The sequence below is a fragment of the Centroberyx affinis genome, unplaced genomic scaffold (assembly GCF_046629955.1).
Source record: "Centroberyx affinis isolate AG114_WGS23_722 - 3 ecotype Tasmania unplaced genomic scaffold, CSIRO-AGI_Caff_v1 ptg000893l_1, whole genome shotgun sequence".
Taxonomy (NCBI): Eukaryota; Metazoa; Chordata; class Actinopteri; order Beryciformes; family Berycidae; genus Centroberyx; species Centroberyx affinis.
This window is the reverse complement of record NW_027279481.1, coordinates 172,747-191,209: the sequence shown is the minus strand read 5'-3', so window position 1 is coordinate 191,209 and position 18,463 is coordinate 172,747. Positions and strand designations below refer to the sequence as shown.

The following is an 18,463-nucleotide window of genomic DNA, read 5'->3' as shown; positions in this document are numbered from 1 at the left end:
ACCAGTCACTGCAGGGCTGGCACCAACTGTAACTTCAGATCAGCGGCTCCCAAACTTTTTCACGTCAAAAAGGATCAGCATTAGACCACAGACGCGCCATTTGATATGATTTTGTCCCGAGGAAATGTTTTTGACATGATTTTTCTAGTTAGTTGTTTAATAGCCTATATAATTGCATGACTGTCTGCAGGTAGGCTACAGTGAAACTTATAATCAAGACAGCCATTCTTATACATTTCTCACTGTGCAAACTAGGGAAAACATTTTTTAAGGCTGATATCTGTTTTAGACTGAATTCCCCTATTGCCAATACTTTGTGCTGATATTCAACATCTTTAAATGTGACCATTTTCATGCCAAAAAAATTAAAAGTATTCCGTGTTTCCACTACTGTATTCCTGCCAGCCTCTGAAACGTCTAAAAACCATCATGGGATACTAAAACGCTCCACCACACACTATTCAATGACAGGGGAAACTCTGGGATACATCAGACCTGTAAATGAACAATTAACTTACCAAAAAAACAATCATGGGACAATTATTCAGACAAGTATATATTAAATATATATAAACTGCAAAGAAAATAACATTTTATTGCAGGTTTTATGTAGCTGTGGTCAGGGAGAAACCTCCATCATTCATCATAGAACATAATGGTTCTTAACTGGTTCTTCAAAAGGCTGTGTGGTCCCACGAAGACCCATCACCTGATAAAGAAACACTTTATTTAATGGAGGGTTCTTCCTGTTCCTCATATGGTTCTATGGAATATTAAAAGGTTCTTAACTCTTATTTGAGTTATTGGATGGTGGGTGGTCAACTGCTTACCATTGTGTAATTGCAAATGAGCCTATACAAGGGCAATTAAACAAAAACACAATGCAGGTATCTAAGCAAAGGCGTGCAGAAAATATTTTTTAAACAGCCTTGGTCTGCAAGGTTCTTTGTGGAACCAGAAATGGTTCTTCTATGCCATCGCTTTTTGGTTCCAGTTTGCACCTTTATTTTTTTGTGTGAATCGGCTGTGGGTGACATGACATGGCGATGACCCCTATTTAATAAAGGGCCAATATTGGCCGGATATATTGGCACACTGATGTATCGGCCCAACCCTCGTGTAAACATCTGGTGAGTGACATAATAGTGAAATTAAACTATTCCTCATTTTACTGGGGATCCCCTGGATCCCCCTTAAGGATCCCTCAAGGTCACTGAACCCAACTTTTAACTTGTGAGGCATGTTTGCCTTATTAGTTTGTGTTTTCACCATACAAACACTGTACATGATAAGCTTTGACATCATCTAAAACATATGGGGATAGGTAAATCCAATTTAGGATGGAAGTATTTATGAGACTAAAATATTCTCTTGAGAAACTATTTCCTCTTTCTGACGATCCATATTTACCACTTGTCATGAGTTTATTCCCTCTCAACTGGAGGTATTGAAGGTCGTGCCAATAATGCAATACAATGGCAGCAGTGTCTTTTCACTTTGCTTTTCCTAAATTCACTGCACATGACTCTCAGAAGGTGACAATAACTACAGCTGATTGAAAGGTGTGAAGAATGAAACCATATGGTGTTTCTATGTTCTGCAGATGAAACTAAGCTCAGGGGAAACATATGGGCCTACTAGCCAACTATATGTGTAGGTCATTGAATTGAGACACCTGCCATAGGAAAAATGACATCTAACACTAGATAACACTGATACTATTTATGCCCTAAACACATGTTGTGCTTAAATACCTAGAATTCCAAAAGTTTTGTTGAAAATTAAAATAATCTTTATGTCATTTTGCATGAAGAATGTTCTTACCTTAGGAAAAACACGTATTAAACCCAGGACCTATGAATTCATAATCTGTGTGTGTGTGTGTGTGTGTGTGTGTGCGTGTGTGTGTGTGTGTGTGAAAGCAGATGAATCAGAGGGTTTTTAAAGTGCTATAGCATAACTGATACTATTTATGCCCTAAACACATGTTGTGCTTAAATACCTAGAATTCCAAAAGTTTTGTTGAAAATTAAAATAATCTTTATGTCATTTTGCATGAAGAATGTTCTTACCTTAGGAAAAACACGTATTAAACCCAGGACCTATGAATTCATAATCTGTATGTGTGTGTGTGTGTGTGTGTGTGCGTGTGTGTGTCTGTGTGTGTATGTGTGTGTGTGTGTGTGTGTGTGTGTGTGTGTGTGTGTGTGTGTGTGAAAGCAGATGAATCAGAGGGTTTTTAAAGTGCTATAGCATAATTAGAAAATTGTCTCTTTGCATTCCTTCTTCTCAAAAGAACATCTTGGTCTAAGAAGAAATCTTTGTGAAAAGAGAATTTCAGCACAGGGATCAATAAAGTATCACATTATTATATTCAATGTCTAAAAATCATCAATATTATTGACATGTCACAGTTGCCCCTACGCCCCCATCATCACTGAGCATTAACACTGGCTAAATTTTGCTGTTGTTTGTGTTGCAGTAACCAGAGAACCGAATCACACATTCCAGTTTCATTTGGTTCTTATACTTCTCTCAGGCCAAATTTCCATCTGCATATCAGATATAAAACACAAATTAATCCTAGAGACAACTAGTATCAAGTAACAAGTATACCATCATTTTGTTGATTGTACATGTTGTGAGTGCCACACCTGCTGACTTGTCCACTGTATAGGCCTAGTAGTTTTGCTGTTGTGTTTAATAGCTACAGTAAATAAATCAATACTAAAGTCTAAGGATAGAAAGGGAATGGAGTGATGAAGAAAGAGAAAAAAGGATAAAATGCAACGATCAAAAGCAAAGAACAACTTACAGTAAGACAATGCCAAGGGACAGGGAATTATCTGCATGTTTTCTATTGATAGTAGCTGTGATGGGTTTCTATTTGTGCGCGCCATGCCTTTGATTTATCCCCCTGTTCTATTCAAAGTGGGTCCAGGTCAATAAGGGACATCGGCACATCCAGGAACACGTTGCTCTTCCACAGTTTAAATTTCATTTGACAAAGTATCTGTACTGACGATTGATATGTAATGGGTATAATAGGACAAGCTTGTGTGTATATGACAAATGTCACGAGTCCAACTGTGATTGATTTTGATACATGTGATTTTGATACATAAGCAACTCTATTTATCTAGACGTTAACAAATTCAGTGTAATATTGCATCAGCATTAAGGCTGCATAGTGCATGCATAAGAGACTGCACACGGAAAGCTGCCATGTGGTCAGCTTAATAGATACTATACTGTGCAAAAGTCTTAGGCACCCTAGATTTTTTATATACATTTCTTAGAAGTCTTAGATGTGTATTTGTTTTCTGCATTAGTGTGTCAGTAGACTGCTGTTTACTGTAAATTTTTGATAGTCAGAAACTTTTCATTTCATTAGTTTTGAAAGCATCTTCGCTTTATGGATATCTTTGACATATGCCCATGCCTTTTGCACAGTACTATATATTTAGAGGTAATAACTGAATCACTTATACTGTATGAGCTGCATTATTCTTGACTATTCTTGGGATGTGACACAATGCACTCGGCACTCCTAAAAATAATGTAGTGACAAGAGCGATTAGTGTAGAACAAACATCCTTGGAAAAGAGTGGACACCAACTCTCTTTCTCACACATGTACAAAGACACACATACACATCTCATTCAAACATATGGACACACAACCATAAACACACACACACTCGCGCACACACAGTTTGTGATCTCTAAAGAGGCCCCAAGCGGCATCTGATGCAATAGTTAGCAACATCCCCGCAGACTGCCAGAGCCTTTTCCTCCAGGCTTCATCTGTGTGTGCATGGCCTGGCCAATACGATAGAGAATAGTGCAAACCCCCATCTGCAAATACATCAAGCTAATCACCGGTGACAAGAGTGAATTATGTTTTCTGAGGATAGCGTGCATTCAGGTGTCTTCTTGACCGCTGTGTTCGAAACAATAACGGAGCTGAGGACCGAGCTCAATCAATCCCGTGATTGATGTCTGAATCATAACTAGCAATACAGTAATACAAAATCCCTAATAATTACAAGAACCATTAAAAAAAGAAAGTGTAAGTCTATAAGTCAGATAAAGGTGCATTTGAGTACTTTTCATAGTGAGTCCATTTTTTTTTTGTTTTCCTGAAACTTCTCACTTCTGCTTTCGACAAGATCAGCCACGACCCTTTTAGAGCATGTGGTGAGGCTGTCGAATTCAGAAATAGCCTCCATGGTCAGTGTACATGTGTGAGAGCAATTCTTCACATTGTGTACCTTTATAGCTAGTCTTATCTACATCTCAACAGAACAAGGCTACACCTTTACCCCCCCCCCCCCCTCACCACCAACCCCCAACCTTTAACAGAACAGTAAGGTCTCTGTAACACAAGTCACACAAGCAGACTTTAAGTATGTCAAGGTGCTCGTGGTCCAGACCAGCAACAGCAGCGATGATAAATACGCACAATCATTTGCACTAAAATTCTATATAGCCTATATTAAAAAAAATGTAATACATGCATTTCCTATTATGACTATTATATGACTATTATATAGCCTAATTATATAAAACCAGACAGGTACTGGGCAGCTTATAGCCTACATGGCCAGAATATGTGGATAAAGAAGAGAGAATAGGTGAGAGTACAGGTGACAATAAAAGCAACTGTGAATGTAGAAAAAAGTGCTCCCCTGGTAAGCTGTATTTGTTTCCAAGGCAACTAGTGAAAAGTTAATTAGATTCAGAGAGTTGAGAGGAGTTGGAGTTAAGAATGAAAGAGGTATTCTGCAGTGAACTGGGGTCGGCTAAAGTAGCTCATGCTGCAAATTCTTCAACATTTTAAGCAGTAGCCTAACTTACACCTGCCGTTTTGCCATCAGGTAAGTTTGCACAGAGACAAGTTTAATTGGACTTGGGGTCATATTTGATTTTGCTTGATGTCAACTGCATGTCAGTAAATGTAAGCTTATTCACTTTAGGATTACTTAAAGTTATCCTAAAGTTAAAATTATTATTATTAAGCATACAATTATTATTATTAATAATAAATTAGCCTTTGGTTGCTGATACTCTTATGGGAAGGAGTTACAGTAATCCTATAATAATTTAGGGACATAATCCTACTATATCAAAACATAAGGAACAGGCCTATTATAGTGATATTATAGGAGATAAAATATAGGCTACCATAAACAATAAGATCACTATAAATTCACTGGTGAACAGGCCTAGCAAAGACACTGTGTCAAGTTAGGCCTATGTGTTTGGTAGTTTAATGAAATTTTCCCTTTAAACTATTACTAATATTTTCCATACTTGTGTAATTTAGTTAAACCCCTTTCACCAATGCAAAATGAAATTCACTTTTTAATAAGTCACTTATGGGATGCCGCAAATGTTTTAATCTTCTTCGTCTTTGCACTGTTTTTGTTTGGCCAGTGAACTGTGCCTCTCCCAGGAGCACGTCAATGCATTGTTTCCGAGGATCCAAGTGAAAAAGTCCATTGTTGTGGCGAAGTTTTTAATCTGGGGATTTAAAGCACATCACATGCTCAGACGGAGCAGCGGGGTGCGCTCCCACAACAGGCAAACTACTGAAAAAATCCATGTTGGGGAAAACTATCAACTCAAAAAGGACGCCGAAACATTTTACAGACACTGCGATGCCGTCGCACTTTACGGAGGATTTAACATTTTAGGATATCGCAGAAGAAGTGTGGTTCGCGCCGGGATAACTTTTTTTTTATAGCTTGACCGCCGGTGATTTAAGAGACCCTAAAAATGACGCACACCTACAGCCAGCGGTCTCTAATGGTTCTGTCTTTACTGGGGATTTTATCGGCCATCATGTCTGTTTTATCGGTCATTCTGATTTTCCAGCTCCAGTCACAACAGACGGCGGTGAAGGAATCTCCCCCTTCTACCTCGGTCGTGCCAACTCATGTTTGGGCCGTCCTGCTGCCAGTGTCCACAGTGCTCTCCGCTCTTTCCCTCACGCTCAATTTGAGCTCTGTCGTGGTCTGTCTCCTCCACAGCTATTTTTCAACAGAGATCTGCAGAGGAGAACAAGATACGGAAAGGTATTCACCAGTAACGCAGCTCTAGTTCAACCTATTACACGTAATAGCAACATACGTCGGTTTAATTGCACAACAGCCATGTCAAACGCTCGCTCACTTTGGTTGGAAATTGTTGTTGATCCAAACATTCTAAAAGATAGTCCCGGTCAGTTCTGATTGGCTGTGTCGCGTTCGAAAGTTCGTTGTGAAATATGAACGCACACCTGAGATTGCATTACAGTTAATTTAAATAATATGCTACACTAACAAAAATCACCACTCATACTAGGCCGACTTGTGTCGCTTAGCAACCACTGTTTAGCTTAGTGTTTAACAACTACAGTCGGCTACTGCTAGGTGGAAAATAACATGATTTATAGCAATTAAAAAATAAAGGATTTCCTCAAGATTGGGTTTTTGTTTTATTAAAATGTTGTGTTTCCGCGAAACAACCCCCTTGGCTGTTCTAAAATCACTGTAAACCACGGCTTATCGTGGCTTATTATTTAATTGCGTTTCAGTTAGGCTACTAAAAAAAAAAAAAAGAACATAGCTGGTTTCAAAAGAATAAAAGTTGTTGCTTAATGTGTCAGGGTGCAGAAGCCCGCACTGCACTGCTGCTGCTCGACCCCCACCTCTAAAGTCCCTCTGAATCCCGTCCAAACAATGGCATTCCCCTCATTATGTACCCAGCACACGGCCCCGAGCTGGCCCTTTCCCACGTCGGTTTAGAAATCCAGCAGCGCGACTCGGGACCCTTCTGCCGAGAAGGGGACATTCCAGGACAATGTGAATAATCATAAACTTCACTGTTTGAAGTTAATTTACTCTGAACATAAAAATTTGATATGTAAAAAGACACTAATCAATAATCAAATGTTTAAGGAAATAAAGGTCAGATATATAAACATGACAGGAGGGAAATTAAAAAATAAGGGACATGGACAATTTCACGTCACAAAGAGAGATATGGTGCAGTGTAATTAATCATAAGAATAGTTGACATAGAAAGTGTATATATATACACACACACACACACACATATATATATATATATACTGTATATACACACACACACACACACACACACACACATCAGGCTACATAAAAGCTTCATGTACACCCTTTAATTTTTGCTCTGTTATAAGTAAAACAGCAGCGTCAACCTGTACACATGTCTGGGCCATGGCATTGATAAGTTAATAACATTTGACATTTCCTTCCACAGAGCAGACTGGTTCCTGTTGGATAGCAGAGCTGTACGACATGTTGCAATAGGACTGTTCTGCCTTGGGGTTTCTGTGTACTTGGCAGGTAAGAACAAAAGAGTGGAAAACGTGACTTTCTTATTTTTTTTAACTCAGGATTTTCTCCTGAAGCACATCTTACCAAGCCTGCCTTTTCAGTGTGCTTTAGTCCTGAGTTGGCACATGCAACTGCTGAGTCACCGGAGGTCATATGGCCCTCTATCTACACATTTGTACTGTTTCCATGTGTGCATGTGTTAAGCACCTTTCATTCAAGAGCCAATTATTATTTAGCCATTACATCCTTTTACAGCAGACTCACACAAAACAATCTGATGCTTGTACAGAACTTGGTGTGAATGCTGTGATGGTGCAGCTCATGAAAAGCAAGGTCCAAAACTGGGGGAAGTGCAGTGGATTTTCAGCAGCAGAGGCAAAAGCTGCACTACTGCTTTTTCACTGGTCTGTCCAGTGAGTCCGAGAGAACAATGCATTCTTTGAGCGACGTCCATGACTTGAGTGTTTTTAATGCAGAACCTGGCAGAGCCACGGGTCTCTGCTCTGCTGAGCGGCTTGCACTGGGAGAGGGGGGGAGTTGGGTCACTGGAGGCAGTTGCTCCATTGTGAAGGAGGAGGTGTTGCCCTTGCGACCCCACTTCAGCCTCTATCAAGAGGTAGCAGAGCAAGAGACTGCAGTAGCAACACCACCAACTCACAAAGCCACGTCACATCCCAGAGCTGTGCTTTTCTCCCCCTTCCTTTAGCACGGCTGGGTCCATGGTCCTTTTTCTGCAGACAAACACAGATGACAACTCAGCTCAGAACAACAAGTCTAACAAACAAAATATTATCTCTGTGAAATTTCAACAAAATTAAGTACATTTTTGTAATGCATCCAATTATCCACAGTGGAAAAACAACGTTTCTATCTATCCACTGGACAGGCTTGTAAAACTAATGTTTATATAAAAATGAAGCAAAAATTTGCTTCGCCTTTTTAAAAAAAATTTTTTTAAGTGTGTCCAGCAAGGCAAACAGCCTTATGAAAGGGACAGGAGATGGGGATCAAAGTAAAAACAACTGTTTCCTCAATTTGTTTGAGTAATGTTATTTTCCTCTGTTATCACATTTCTGCAGTAGTGCTGCTTTCTGCTTAGAATAACTGAAATATTTACCAAATCAAAATGAAGCCTTAAACAGAATTTCATATCATAACAGACTTGTTTGCTGTTTACAGGGGAATGTATAATATTTACTGCTTCTCTACATGTCTTTTCTCTCCGTCTTTCTCCCTTTCCTCTCTCCCTCTTCTTCGGCAGCTATGTCAATCTACATGCTCCTGATATTTGAGGTGGAGACGGGTATTGCCAGTGCATGTGTCCTGTCTTCTGGGATCCTGATCCTATTGATCATCGTAATCCACTCTCTGGTCAAAGCTTCCCGTACTGCCAGGCCCTTTCACAGCAATCGCCTTGACACCCTGTACCAGAACGAGCACGGAAGCAGCAGCACCCCTGTCTCCAGGCCTGGCGAGCTCAAAATCGGTGTGGACAAACCGCGGATGCACCACAGCCAGTCTCACCTCCAGCGCCAAATCTCTTACCCTCCGTGTGCCAACCCGAAACTGCGGGAGCAGCACCAGCAGTACTCCCACCTGGAGGTTCACAGGGCCATGCTAGTGATAAAGACGGCTACAGCAGTGGTGGCAGCTGTCCTCGAATGCACAGGACCCTGTCTACTGAGTCTGACTTACTGCAGGCCCAGACTAAACCTTGGAATGGGGTCAATAATGAGATGAGGAGTGTCCTTGCACGCAAGTCAGGGATTTCCACAAAAGACTCTACTCTAGTGTGATATGGAGGGAGCTGAGTTCCTGGGTGAAGGCAGCACTGGCTAATGGAGACAGATGACCTTTAAATATTTCGAGAGGACTGCTAACACAAGTGTCATCTCAACAGACTTAGAACTGCCAATTTATAGCTTTGTACATTCAACATGTTTACCATAACCAATACATGGTGTGCTCTGCGCACGCTTGTATTGACTGTGAATATGATGCCTTTTTCCTGGTTTTGGTACAAGCAAAGCCTAAAACATGAATGGAAATGTTTTTATTGTCTAATGTAAGATGTTTGCAAACAAACGTGAGACTGTGATAAAAAGAATAGACAATTTTTCATCATCATCACCTGATTCATCACCTTCAGATTATAAGGCATTTTATGTATAAACTTCTTAAGCACAACTTTTGTCTAATTTGTAGTGTTTATATGGATGAACTTGATTTAAAACTCAGTATTCACACCGATGTTGCCTATGTATCAAAGTGGCAAATTCTTGCATTTATAGCTTTCATTGACAAACAATAATGTAAATACTTTATTTCACTACATTTGGTAAAGGATGGCTTGTGAAATATATTGCCAAATATTTGTACACAATGTGCAGATGTGTTATGTTATGCATTATCTCAATATGATTTCATATCAACCTTAAATAAATTCATTCTAGAAAATCTAATTCAACTTGAGAGTAAGACATTCTTGGAGAGTTGAATACCACATTAAAACAATGCTCACAAAAGCTTATTCCATTAAATGGTCACCCAAGTGCACCTTTCACTAATTTCCAAGTGACTGTAGAAGTGATCTTATGCCTATTTTTAGGCCTGAATATGATTGTGTCATGGCTGGAGGAACTACTAACCTTGGACACCTCCGTCCAGGGGTCATGAGGAAGTGGATGGGGGATGTGGAGCAGGGACAGGGGGACTGGGAGAGGGGGTCACATCACATAAGCTGCATGCACGCGTCAATGGGAAAAATAACAGCAAAGAAAAATACAACATAAAACACGAGGCTCCCATGAACTAAAATAAAAAGAAGTTCAAAGTAGGCCGGATTAATGTGTGAAACTTTGCAGTTAATGTCTGGATAAGTCAACTGCCAACAAATATATTAACAACCTATATTAGCTAATGGAATGTCCCAAAACATGAATTAATACAAATTACAGTAAATAACAGAATAAATGAAATAATCAAGAAACAAAAGGTGACAAATGAATAAAGATTTGATGTGAAGCAAAAATGAGTACAAACAGGATGACCTCACCTTACTCTCAAATAATTAAAATTTCTAGTGAGTTTTTGGAGCGGGAGAAGATACACGGACTCAAGGGTAGATGTTTGACACTTTGGACACCGCCGTGTCTCAGTGAACATGTTCTCTGCTGCCTCCTACCTGCGTCCTTGAGAGTTGCTGATCTGTTCCTTCATGCTGATGGCTTGACGGAGGAGGCTGTCGATGCTTTTGAAATACAGGCTGCTGTTCGTCATGCTCTTCACGGCGCTGCAAAGACCGATAGATCGATGTAAGCCTCGACAGTCGAGGCCAATGGAATTCTTGAAATATGTAAATCTATGAGTCTTCTTACCTGCATGCATACTCTACAGTGTAGATGGCTCCTTGGCTCTGCTCCTCCCAGCTCTGCATGTCTGTCTGTGTGGGAGAAGACCCAAAAGAAAGTTCACTTTTGTGTGCCCTATACTTTGTTTTGCTTCCTTGAGTTTGTATTATATCATTCTGTTCTATGATTGATTGTTGGCCAGTTAGATCTAGGTAGGCTCTGTAAAGTCCTTTGAGACATGCTTGTGATGAAGGGATATAAATAAATTAACTTTAACTTAAAAACCCATTCTGGAATTGGAGTATAACCCCATCATAGTACTATTAACTTTCTTTGTGTTTAATTCACAGGAGACAGTTTTCACATTCAAATGGCCGTGATACAATGATTGACAGCATATGACAGCAAATGGCTTTAAAATAGATTTAGACAGATTTAGCCAAATTAACCTTTATTTTAAATTCTGGTGGTATCTGAAACTTAAGCTTGTCCTACCCTTCAAGACTTTATATACCCAAATTTAAACATACTCCCTCACTTCTTACACACTGAAAAAACACACAACTCACACACACACATGCTCAACGCTGCTAAACCTTATGCCCTCTGCTTTTAAACTAGCTAACTAGCTTTTAAAGTAGCTAACTAGAAACACAAAGGATTTTGCGGCTACAAAAGCAGTGAGAACGTAATATTATAAACATGTACTTGCAGTCAAAACTTAGGTTGTTAGCTGTATTTTATGTAGGTTTTATCTTTATCTGCTACACATAATACAGTCTAACGTTACCTTGTGTTGCACCAGTTCTGGCAGCGACCTCCTGACGTGTTCTTGCAGTCGGTAGAGGGCCACAGACGGTTCATTAGCCAGGACGTACATGCTCTCCGTGAATTTGTCAGTCACTGTAAAGAACAGAGGCAGATGCTTGAAATATGGGAATTGTTTGGATAACAAAACAGAGATTTCACTGCATGGCACATGGACAAACGGCGATGTCAACACACTACTGGCAGCCATAGCATTACCAGCCAGGCATTAACGTGAGCTAACTAGCTGGTAACGTTGCAAGCTAGCGATGAGATATATGCCGATAAACTTAACTACCTCGTTTGACTTTCAGTTGCATCTCCTGGTCTTCCATAATGCGAGCTATTACAAACAGCCACTGATGGTGCAATGCTACTGCAAGTGAGTTAATTTGTGTTAGCGACCGCAACGAATTTGTTGCTAGCTTCTTCCGTATTTTTGTTGTCATGTGTCGCAAGACAATGTTCCGGAATGAAACATTGATCTGGAAACAACAGTTCTTCCTCCAAAGCTTCATATAGATTGAGTATTAATATCACAACCATGACGCGAGTTGGCTCAAATGTGGCTTAAAATTCAGGTAGAAAATGAATTGATTAATTGAATGGCGAATCAATTGAGACGTAAGTAATGTATTGTCGGCACACTTCGATGGCCAACATGATCCATCATGTGATTTTATATAATTTACTTTCAGTTTTGCCATCAGGAAGTTAGTGCAAATTAGACAAGTTGAGTTTGGATTCAGATCAGCGAGTGATAGTTGGGGAGTAAACGAGGGATTCATTTGCGGTAACGACGTGTTTTGCACGTAGTTTAATTTGATTAGGCTAGTTAGTTCTGAGAGGCAGTATTACACTGTTTAATAGGTTAATCTCTGTTTTTATTGCAGTACGTGATCATCATGGAAGCCATAGATGATGCTGATGATGAGTTTACAGATGGCCTAAATATTGAATCAACTAATGTATGTCTTTCGGACTCCAGAGAGGAGAGGTCAAATGGTATCTGTAGTCTATTTATTTTCAAAGGTTTCCATTCAGTTTTCCCTCACTGTGAGATTATCACTTTCTAGGCTTATCATTTTCTATTCAGTATTTACAGTCACCTGACAGCGTTTGCAGACTTATGATAATTAGTTGTTCCAACACTGAACATCTTACTTCCACTGACATTCCTCTTGTCCATGTGATGGTGGCAGTGTCTCCAGAGACCATGGATGTGGATGAAGAGAGTTTGTTCAAACACGCCACCACTCTCACCAACAAGCAGCGTGGGAACGAGGTTACAGTACGCCCAGCAACATTAGACTGTGAGTATATTAGCTGAAAACATTAATAATGTTTGTTGGTGGCAACAAACTAACATCGTTTAATTCTACATTAGTGCTGGGGTTCTGACACTAGCAAAGTCATGGCATTTCACTGACTTGACCATATAAGTTATTCTGACTATATCTACCCCAAGCTCTGTCCATACACCAGCTGGCAGCTCAGGGCGAAGTTTCACAGTTGACTACACACCTGAGTAAAGGTGAGGAACCTGAATCTTATTATCATCCACCAAGCCAGTGGTTCTCAACATGGGGTCCGGGGACCACCAGGGGTCCTAGAAGGGGTTCCAGTTGTTAACGTTCAGCATTATTTCAATTACAAGAAGTTAACACAATTAAAGAATGTAGGAGAATTACTATTGTGATCATAGTTTCTCTGTTATCTCTCTACCTACAATACAGATAGTCATGGAATTCTGGACAAAATCTTTTCCAACAATAAAAAATGCTCTCAGATTTGGGTCCAAGACACAAAATCTCCTCAAATGGGGGGTCCATGGCCCTAATATGTACTACATTTGGGGTCCTTGATATGAAAAAGATTGAGAATCACTGCACTAAGCAATATATTTTGTCCAGAATTGATGCGCACAAATCTTATTAATGGACTGTAAGCTGCTTCATTTTGCAGACAGTTCACTGCTCAACAAACAGGATGAACGGGGCTTCACGCCCCTCATGTGGGCAGCAGCATTCGGAGAGAAGGCAGTGGTGGATTTTCTCTTGGAAAAGGTTAGCAGTAAGATATAATAATAAGATAAGATAATAAGATATGCCCTGCACATTTAGTGAGCTGACAAAGCACACTATATCACTGATATTTTTGTGATTTGTGTCTTAGGGTGCAGACCCCAAAACTATTGCAAGGGAGCGAGAGAGCGCCCTAACCCTGGCCAGCTCTGGAGGTTTTGTCGACATTGTCAAGTCTCTTCTTGGACACGGAGCAGACATTAACACTTATGACTGGGTACAGTTATGATTTCCTGACATGTCATCCCAAGTCCATGACACAAATGAGTTATCGCAAGGCAATATTGTACACACACACCTAATCAAGCTTGCAAAAAATCTATTAGACATACACATGTGACTTTATCCAATGTGATTTTTCTAGATGTTTTTACTGATTGAACATTCTTGCATTTTTATCTCAGAACGGAGGAACTCCTCTCCTCTACGCTGTACGAGGGAACCACATCAAATGTGTAGAGGCGCTCTTAGGTACACTGCACGTTCGTCTGTTATAAATTCATGGCAGCTCTCTGTTTGACTACTTCTCTAATTGCCGTTACTGTATCTCAGCCAAAGGGGCAGACATGACCATCGAGTCGGACTCTGGGTACAGTCCAATGGCCTTAGCTGTTGCCCTCGGACACAAAAAGAGTGCGTACTTTCTTGTCCTCTTTTTACTAAAAGTTACTGTAAATAACATTTTGTTGTAATGCATATAATTATTTTCAATTCCTTTCTTTCCAGTCCAGAAAGTGTTGGAGGACCACATTCTGAAACTCTACAAGCCACCAACATGACGCTAATACCAGCGCTGTAATAAAGGGAAAGGACAGTTTGACACAGTGGGTGTTGGACTCACCACCTCTCTACATCATCAGTGATGAGACGATTAAGACCACTGTCTCAGTAACAAGTGATTGTTGGGGACAAATACACTTGGAAAGGAGTTTACACTAAGTCAACTGTGCTGGTTCATAACATTTATAAAGAACTTGTTCATTCCGTTTGTATGCATTAGTTCAGCATACAAAAACATCTGCTTATGTATGTATATATATATATATATATATATATATATAAGGATTTTTTTTATACAAACAAGGACTAAACTATCATGTTTGTGCATTTTGTTTCACTGAAAGATAGCAAAATGAACTGTAAACAAGTTTGAATACAAAAAGCAATGTATTTTTATACTGTGTGTTCTTTTGGAATGGCATTTCAACTCCAAGGCACAAATAATAAACAAGGGAATATGAGAGTATGATTATAAAGCAAGTGAGGTTTTTTTTATAACCATAATTAAGCCAATAAATCTGTAATAAAAATTCAGATTCAGAGTCTATGTCAAGCCCCTGCATTTCCACTTCATATTTCTGACTGATGAACAGTGAGGTGGCCAAAAACTCTCATACCAAAAAAGGCCACATTAGGTCCATTCACATCAGTTCATATACGGCGGTGTGACAGATGTCATGTTTCCCTGGAAAGTGCCACCACACTCTCCGCTGTCCGCTGCTCTGGGTCCCTTCTTCTCTCATGATGTGAGGTTGAGAAAAAAAAAAAAGTCATGAAGCTTGTTCCCCCAGGACGTCCAAGGAATAAACAATAATTCTCCCAAAAAAGTCGGTACTATTCTCAAACACTATTTTTACTTTGTCCACTGCAGGGGCCTCCTGTATGGGAAAGCTGTGGGTGTGGAGTTAAGAACGAGATAAGCACGGCAGTGATGAGAGGCATGCCCAGGAAAATATTGTTTGATACTTATATTATGTACCGTCCAGGCACCGAGTGGAAACATGCAGTATCTGTATTCATATCACATACAGTAGCAGGTATAGCTTGAACAGAATAAATTAATATATAACGTTAAATTGAATTTTGCATTAAATCATGCATTAAAATAAATATTGGCTCAACAGACATGTAATGGAACAGACATTTGCATAATTTCTTTGTTCCAACAGAATATTGATATTGGCATGCATCATGATTATGCTTGCAAACTATGAATAACACATTATCAAAAGAGTGTTGACATTTATTGTTATATAAGAATGAATTAAAACATGAAATAAATTAATAAAATCTGACAGCAAACGTATCATGCATTAGATAATATTTTTATATAAAAAAAAAAATAATAATAATAAGTTAATATTTTCATATTTTACTCCCCTATCACTGGCATCAGATAAAAACATTTACTCGTTTGGTTTGGCTGAATTTATGTCACAAAATATAATCAATAACTGATTTAATCTATTCCAAATGAGTAAGAATGAAGGATATCTGAAGGGAGTTGTCGTCTTCTGGGTAAAAATGACTGATCATGGTAAAGTCTGCATCTTTTGGGCATCCTGGGGAAAACACAAGAGGAAAATTATCAGGCTTATCTAGTTACAGCAATTATAAAGGTCTGCAATACGAGGCACTGACATGGGAAGCATGGACAGACAATGGATAATGTATAGTGGGACGATGTACTCGGCAGATATGGTTTACTCTGTACCTTCCAGTCTGCAGGTTTTCCCTGAGAAGCCTCCTTGGAACTGGACCTTTAACTCCGACACCTTGACAGGCTGCGGGAACTCCAGAGAAACCCACTGGGAATCACCCTGCCAAAGCCAGGACAACGGATATCTCACTGTGATATGTAGCCTACGGCAAAACACAGGCTACTACACCCGAGTCAAGATATTCATGCCCATAGTTCAATAAACACCTAGTCATTCAGACTTTAGGGAGTTGTAGTTTTACCTGGTCTGAGTTCCAGCATGTTTCTTCATTGCAGTCAAACATGTACTTCTTCCCAAACTGCTTCACATCTCTATTCAGCACTGAACTCACTCTGAAATTGGAGTAATGGCTAGTTGTTAAGGTTTATTGATTAGACTACTAACTTTAAGATTGACATTAGGCTAAATCATTCACATGTAGCATTCCTATGCTAAGCAGTAAGTCCACGTGTCGTTTCACAGAGTATCGATGATAGGCAGCCATTCATTTACATCAGTAAACTCGGTTATCTATAGTCCCCAGATGTGTATATTTCATTCAGTGAGTATTAATATTTACCTGCTCTGTGTTTCATTGCAGATCAATGAGGAAGCCATGTCGAATTTTCAAGTTGAGGGCAATTTGCCGTATGGCACTGAAAGTGACGTGGTGCACTTTACGACAGTGATGGCAACAGATGGAGCGTTGTTGTTTTTTTCTCCACTAGATGGCAATCGCGTTCTTTCAAATTGCTGAATGCAAGGCGGCAGCTAGTAGCCAAGCCACGAGGAGAAAGGTAGCAGGTAAAACCGTTTCAGCATCATCTGTATTCTCGATGGCACCAAATGAATTATTGTGAGCATAAAACATTTAACTTAATTCAACCCATTTTGTCTGCTCTATAGCCTGGTTAATCAGGTAATGAGGTGTAGGCTCTTCTTCCCTTCTCTGTGTTTGAACCTGCGCAGGTCACACCGTTGTCTACAGAAGACTGAAAGGTCATCGAGATAAGAATTGATTAGGAAGAGAGGACTTGAGGCACCGGGCCACACAAAAGGTGAATCGATCAGCTAACCAATTGCAATCTTCCAATGAAACAGGCAGGGCAACAGAGGAAAGGCAACGGTGGATGTTGCACATGTGGTAGGATAGCATGTAGTTGTGCTTTTATTGTTTCATTGATTCACCAAAGTGGATTTAATTATAGCCTAATACTTTGAAAGAATCAACACCAACATGAGCTTTGTTGTTCTCATTAGTGAGCATATTCTTGCTGTCAAGGTCTCGCTTTCATAACCTGGGAAGCAATAACACAGCAGGGCTGTGTGTGTGTGTGTGTGTGTGTGTGTGTGTGTGTCTACTGTAGCCTATTTGGCACATGGCTCATTGAAGATGGAGACCTCCTGCTGAGGTTTGGTCACAGTGCCCCCCTCACTGCAGATAATCAATAGGTCTGAATTACAAAACCTGATGAAACCCAGGCTGCGTGAAAATTGCCCCGGGGGCTGGGGAGAGACTGGAGTAAATGTTTGGAACAATAATAGGCTGCCCCCCCAACCCCCAACCCCCCCAACCCCCACCCTCTCCACCTCCACACACACATGCACACACACACACACACACAGACACACCATCACCACCACTGACTTTGTCCAGCTTGCATTTACATCATGATGTTGGTTCATATTGCATATGCATGGCAGTCCGCTCTCAGTGTTTGAGATTGAGTGTAAATGGTGATTTAAAGGTGCAATAAGTATGATTTTTTTATATCACAAAATGACCATATTACATCTGCAGGGGTTTGATAGGGCTGTTAATCAATACCATCGACTCAATGATTACTCTGCCAGGTGCTGAGATTTATACCTTTCAAAACTCACTTTCCGGCCCATACTGTGCTTCGAAACAGCAGCTCCGCTCAGCTACGAGTGAGCGCCCAGCGTCGCAAGACAATTAGTTCTCAAGACAAAAAAGCAAATGACAAAGCAGTAGCCTATTTTCACAGTGTTTTCCAAAGTGATATATTACCTCTTCACTAGACATTTCTGTTGGGTTTCTGCTCTAATTAGCTAGCTTACTCGTCTGTATTGTGTACTCGTCTCTAAAATATCATTTGATTGTGATGGAGTGTTGTCTCCATTTCCTTTTCCAGTTCAATGCCTTTGTTTACATCTCTGTGCTCACATCTCGTGGTCAACTCTTTCAAAATGGCTTGCTGTGCTTGTTAGAGAATATCTGCATCTTCATGACCGATCAAACGACTTCTAAATCCTCATGTTCCCTCAGCTCTTCACCACCACTGTTGTTTCGTTGAGTTTTTGTCACCTTTATTTCTGGGTCGTGTCTCATGAGGCAAGATTAGTGGGTTAGCGAGC

General features: G+C 40.0%; 4 protein-coding genes across 10 annotated transcripts; 2 read left to right on the top strand and 2 right to left on the bottom strand.

The window, feature by feature from the left end:
• Window positions 1-5,717: 5,717 nt before the first annotated feature.
• On the top strand, window positions 5,718-9,656 carry tmem221 (transmembrane protein 221). Its single transcript, XM_071521485.1, is given in 4 exon segments — window positions 5,718-6,079; window positions 7,287-7,372; window positions 8,625-8,966; window positions 8,969-9,656. Coding segments are annotated over 4 exon segments (918 nt in total). The 5' UTR covers window positions 5,718-5,780; the 3' UTR covers window positions 9,160-9,656.
• Window positions 7,171-11,969, bottom strand: borcs8 (BLOC-1 related complex subunit 8). 3 transcript variants are annotated; one of them, XM_071521492.1, is made up of 6 exons: window positions 11,819-11,969; window positions 11,504-11,616; window positions 10,741-10,805; window positions 10,548-10,655; window positions 10,012-10,103; window positions 7,171-8,094 (listed from the first exon to the last, which is right to left on the bottom strand). In XM_071521492.1, the coding sequence occupies exons 1-5, from the start codon at window positions 11,967-11,969 to the stop codon at window positions 10,034-10,036; spliced, it is 507 nt and encodes a 168-aa protein (XP_071377593.1). In that variant the 3' UTR covers window positions 7,171-8,094; window positions 10,012-10,033. The 3 variants fall into 3 exon arrangements, with proteins under 3 accessions (XP_071377593.1, XP_071377595.1, XP_071377594.1); XM_071521494.1 differs by having other exon boundaries at window positions 10,012-10,076; XM_071521493.1 differs by lacking the exon at window positions 10,012-10,103.
• rfxank (regulatory factor X-associated ankyrin-containing protein) lies at window positions 11,954-14,469 on the top strand. Of its 5 annotated transcripts, none has more exons than XM_071521486.1 (9): window positions 11,954-12,101; window positions 12,414-12,525; window positions 12,723-12,833; window positions 12,989-13,054; window positions 13,486-13,586; window positions 13,696-13,821; window positions 14,009-14,075; window positions 14,157-14,237; window positions 14,331-14,469. In XM_071521486.1, the coding sequence occupies exons 1-9, from the start codon at window positions 12,084-12,086 to the stop codon at window positions 14,381-14,383; spliced, it is 735 nt and encodes a 244-aa protein (XP_071377587.1). In that variant the 5' UTR covers window positions 11,954-12,083; the 3' UTR covers window positions 14,384-14,469. The 5 variants fall into 5 exon arrangements, with proteins under 5 accessions (XP_071377587.1, XP_071377588.1, XP_071377592.1 ...); XM_071521487.1 differs by having other exon boundaries at window positions 12,032-12,144; XM_071521489.1 differs by lacking the exon at window positions 11,954-12,101 and adding an exon at window positions 12,229-12,313.
• A 668-nt stretch (window positions 14,470-15,137) lies between these two features.
• nr2c2ap (nuclear receptor 2C2-associated protein) lies at window positions 15,138-16,729 on the bottom strand. Its single transcript, XM_071521495.1, has 5 exons — window positions 16,665-16,729; window positions 16,347-16,437; window positions 16,099-16,204; window positions 15,879-15,946; window positions 15,138-15,277 (listed from the first exon to the last, which is right to left on the bottom strand). The coding sequence occupies exons 1-5, from the start codon at window positions 16,700-16,702 to the stop codon at window positions 15,155-15,157; spliced, it is 426 nt and encodes a 141-aa protein (XP_071377596.1). The 5' UTR covers window positions 16,703-16,729; the 3' UTR covers window positions 15,138-15,154.
• Window positions 16,730-18,463: the final 1,734 nt, after the last annotated feature.

What these genes read in the sequence shown, in the direction of transcription:
- borcs8 (XM_071521492.1), bottom strand. Translation starts at nt 11,969, where the DNA reads ATGACAACAAAAATACGGAAGAAGCTAGCAACAAATTCGTTGCGGTCG. An exon ending in GCAACTGAAAGTCAAACGAG is followed by an intron (nt 11,617 to 11,818) that starts GTAGTTAAGTTT and finishes TGTTCTTTACAG; the next exon opens with TGACTGACAAATTCACGGAG. An exon ending in CAGAACTGGTGCAACACAAG is followed by an intron (nt 10,806 to 11,503) that starts GTAACGTTAGAC and finishes TCTCCCACACAG; the next exon opens with ACAGACATGCAGAGCTGGGA.
- rfxank (XM_071521486.1), top strand. An exon ending in CAGAGAGGAGAGGTCAAATG is followed by an intron (nt 12,526 to 12,722) that starts GTATCTGTAGTC and finishes TGATGGTGGCAG; the next exon opens with TGTCTCCAGAGACCATGGAT. An exon ending in GACTACACACCTGAGTAAAG is followed by an intron (nt 13,055 to 13,485) that starts GTGAGGAACCTG and finishes TTCATTTTGCAG; the next exon opens with ACAGTTCACTGCTCAACAAA.
- nr2c2ap (XM_071521495.1), bottom strand. Translation starts at nt 16,702, where the DNA reads ATGGCTTCCTCATTGATCTGCAATGAAACACAGAGCAG. An exon ending in TGCAATGAAACACAGAGCAG is followed by an intron (nt 16,438 to 16,664) that starts GTAAATATTAAT and finishes CTCCAATTTCAG; the next exon opens with AGTGAGTTCAGTGCTGAATA. An exon ending in GAAAACCTGCAGACTGGAAG is followed by an intron (nt 15,947 to 16,098) that starts GTACAGAGTAAA and finishes TGTTTTCCCCAG; the next exon opens with GATGCCCAAAAGATGCAGAC.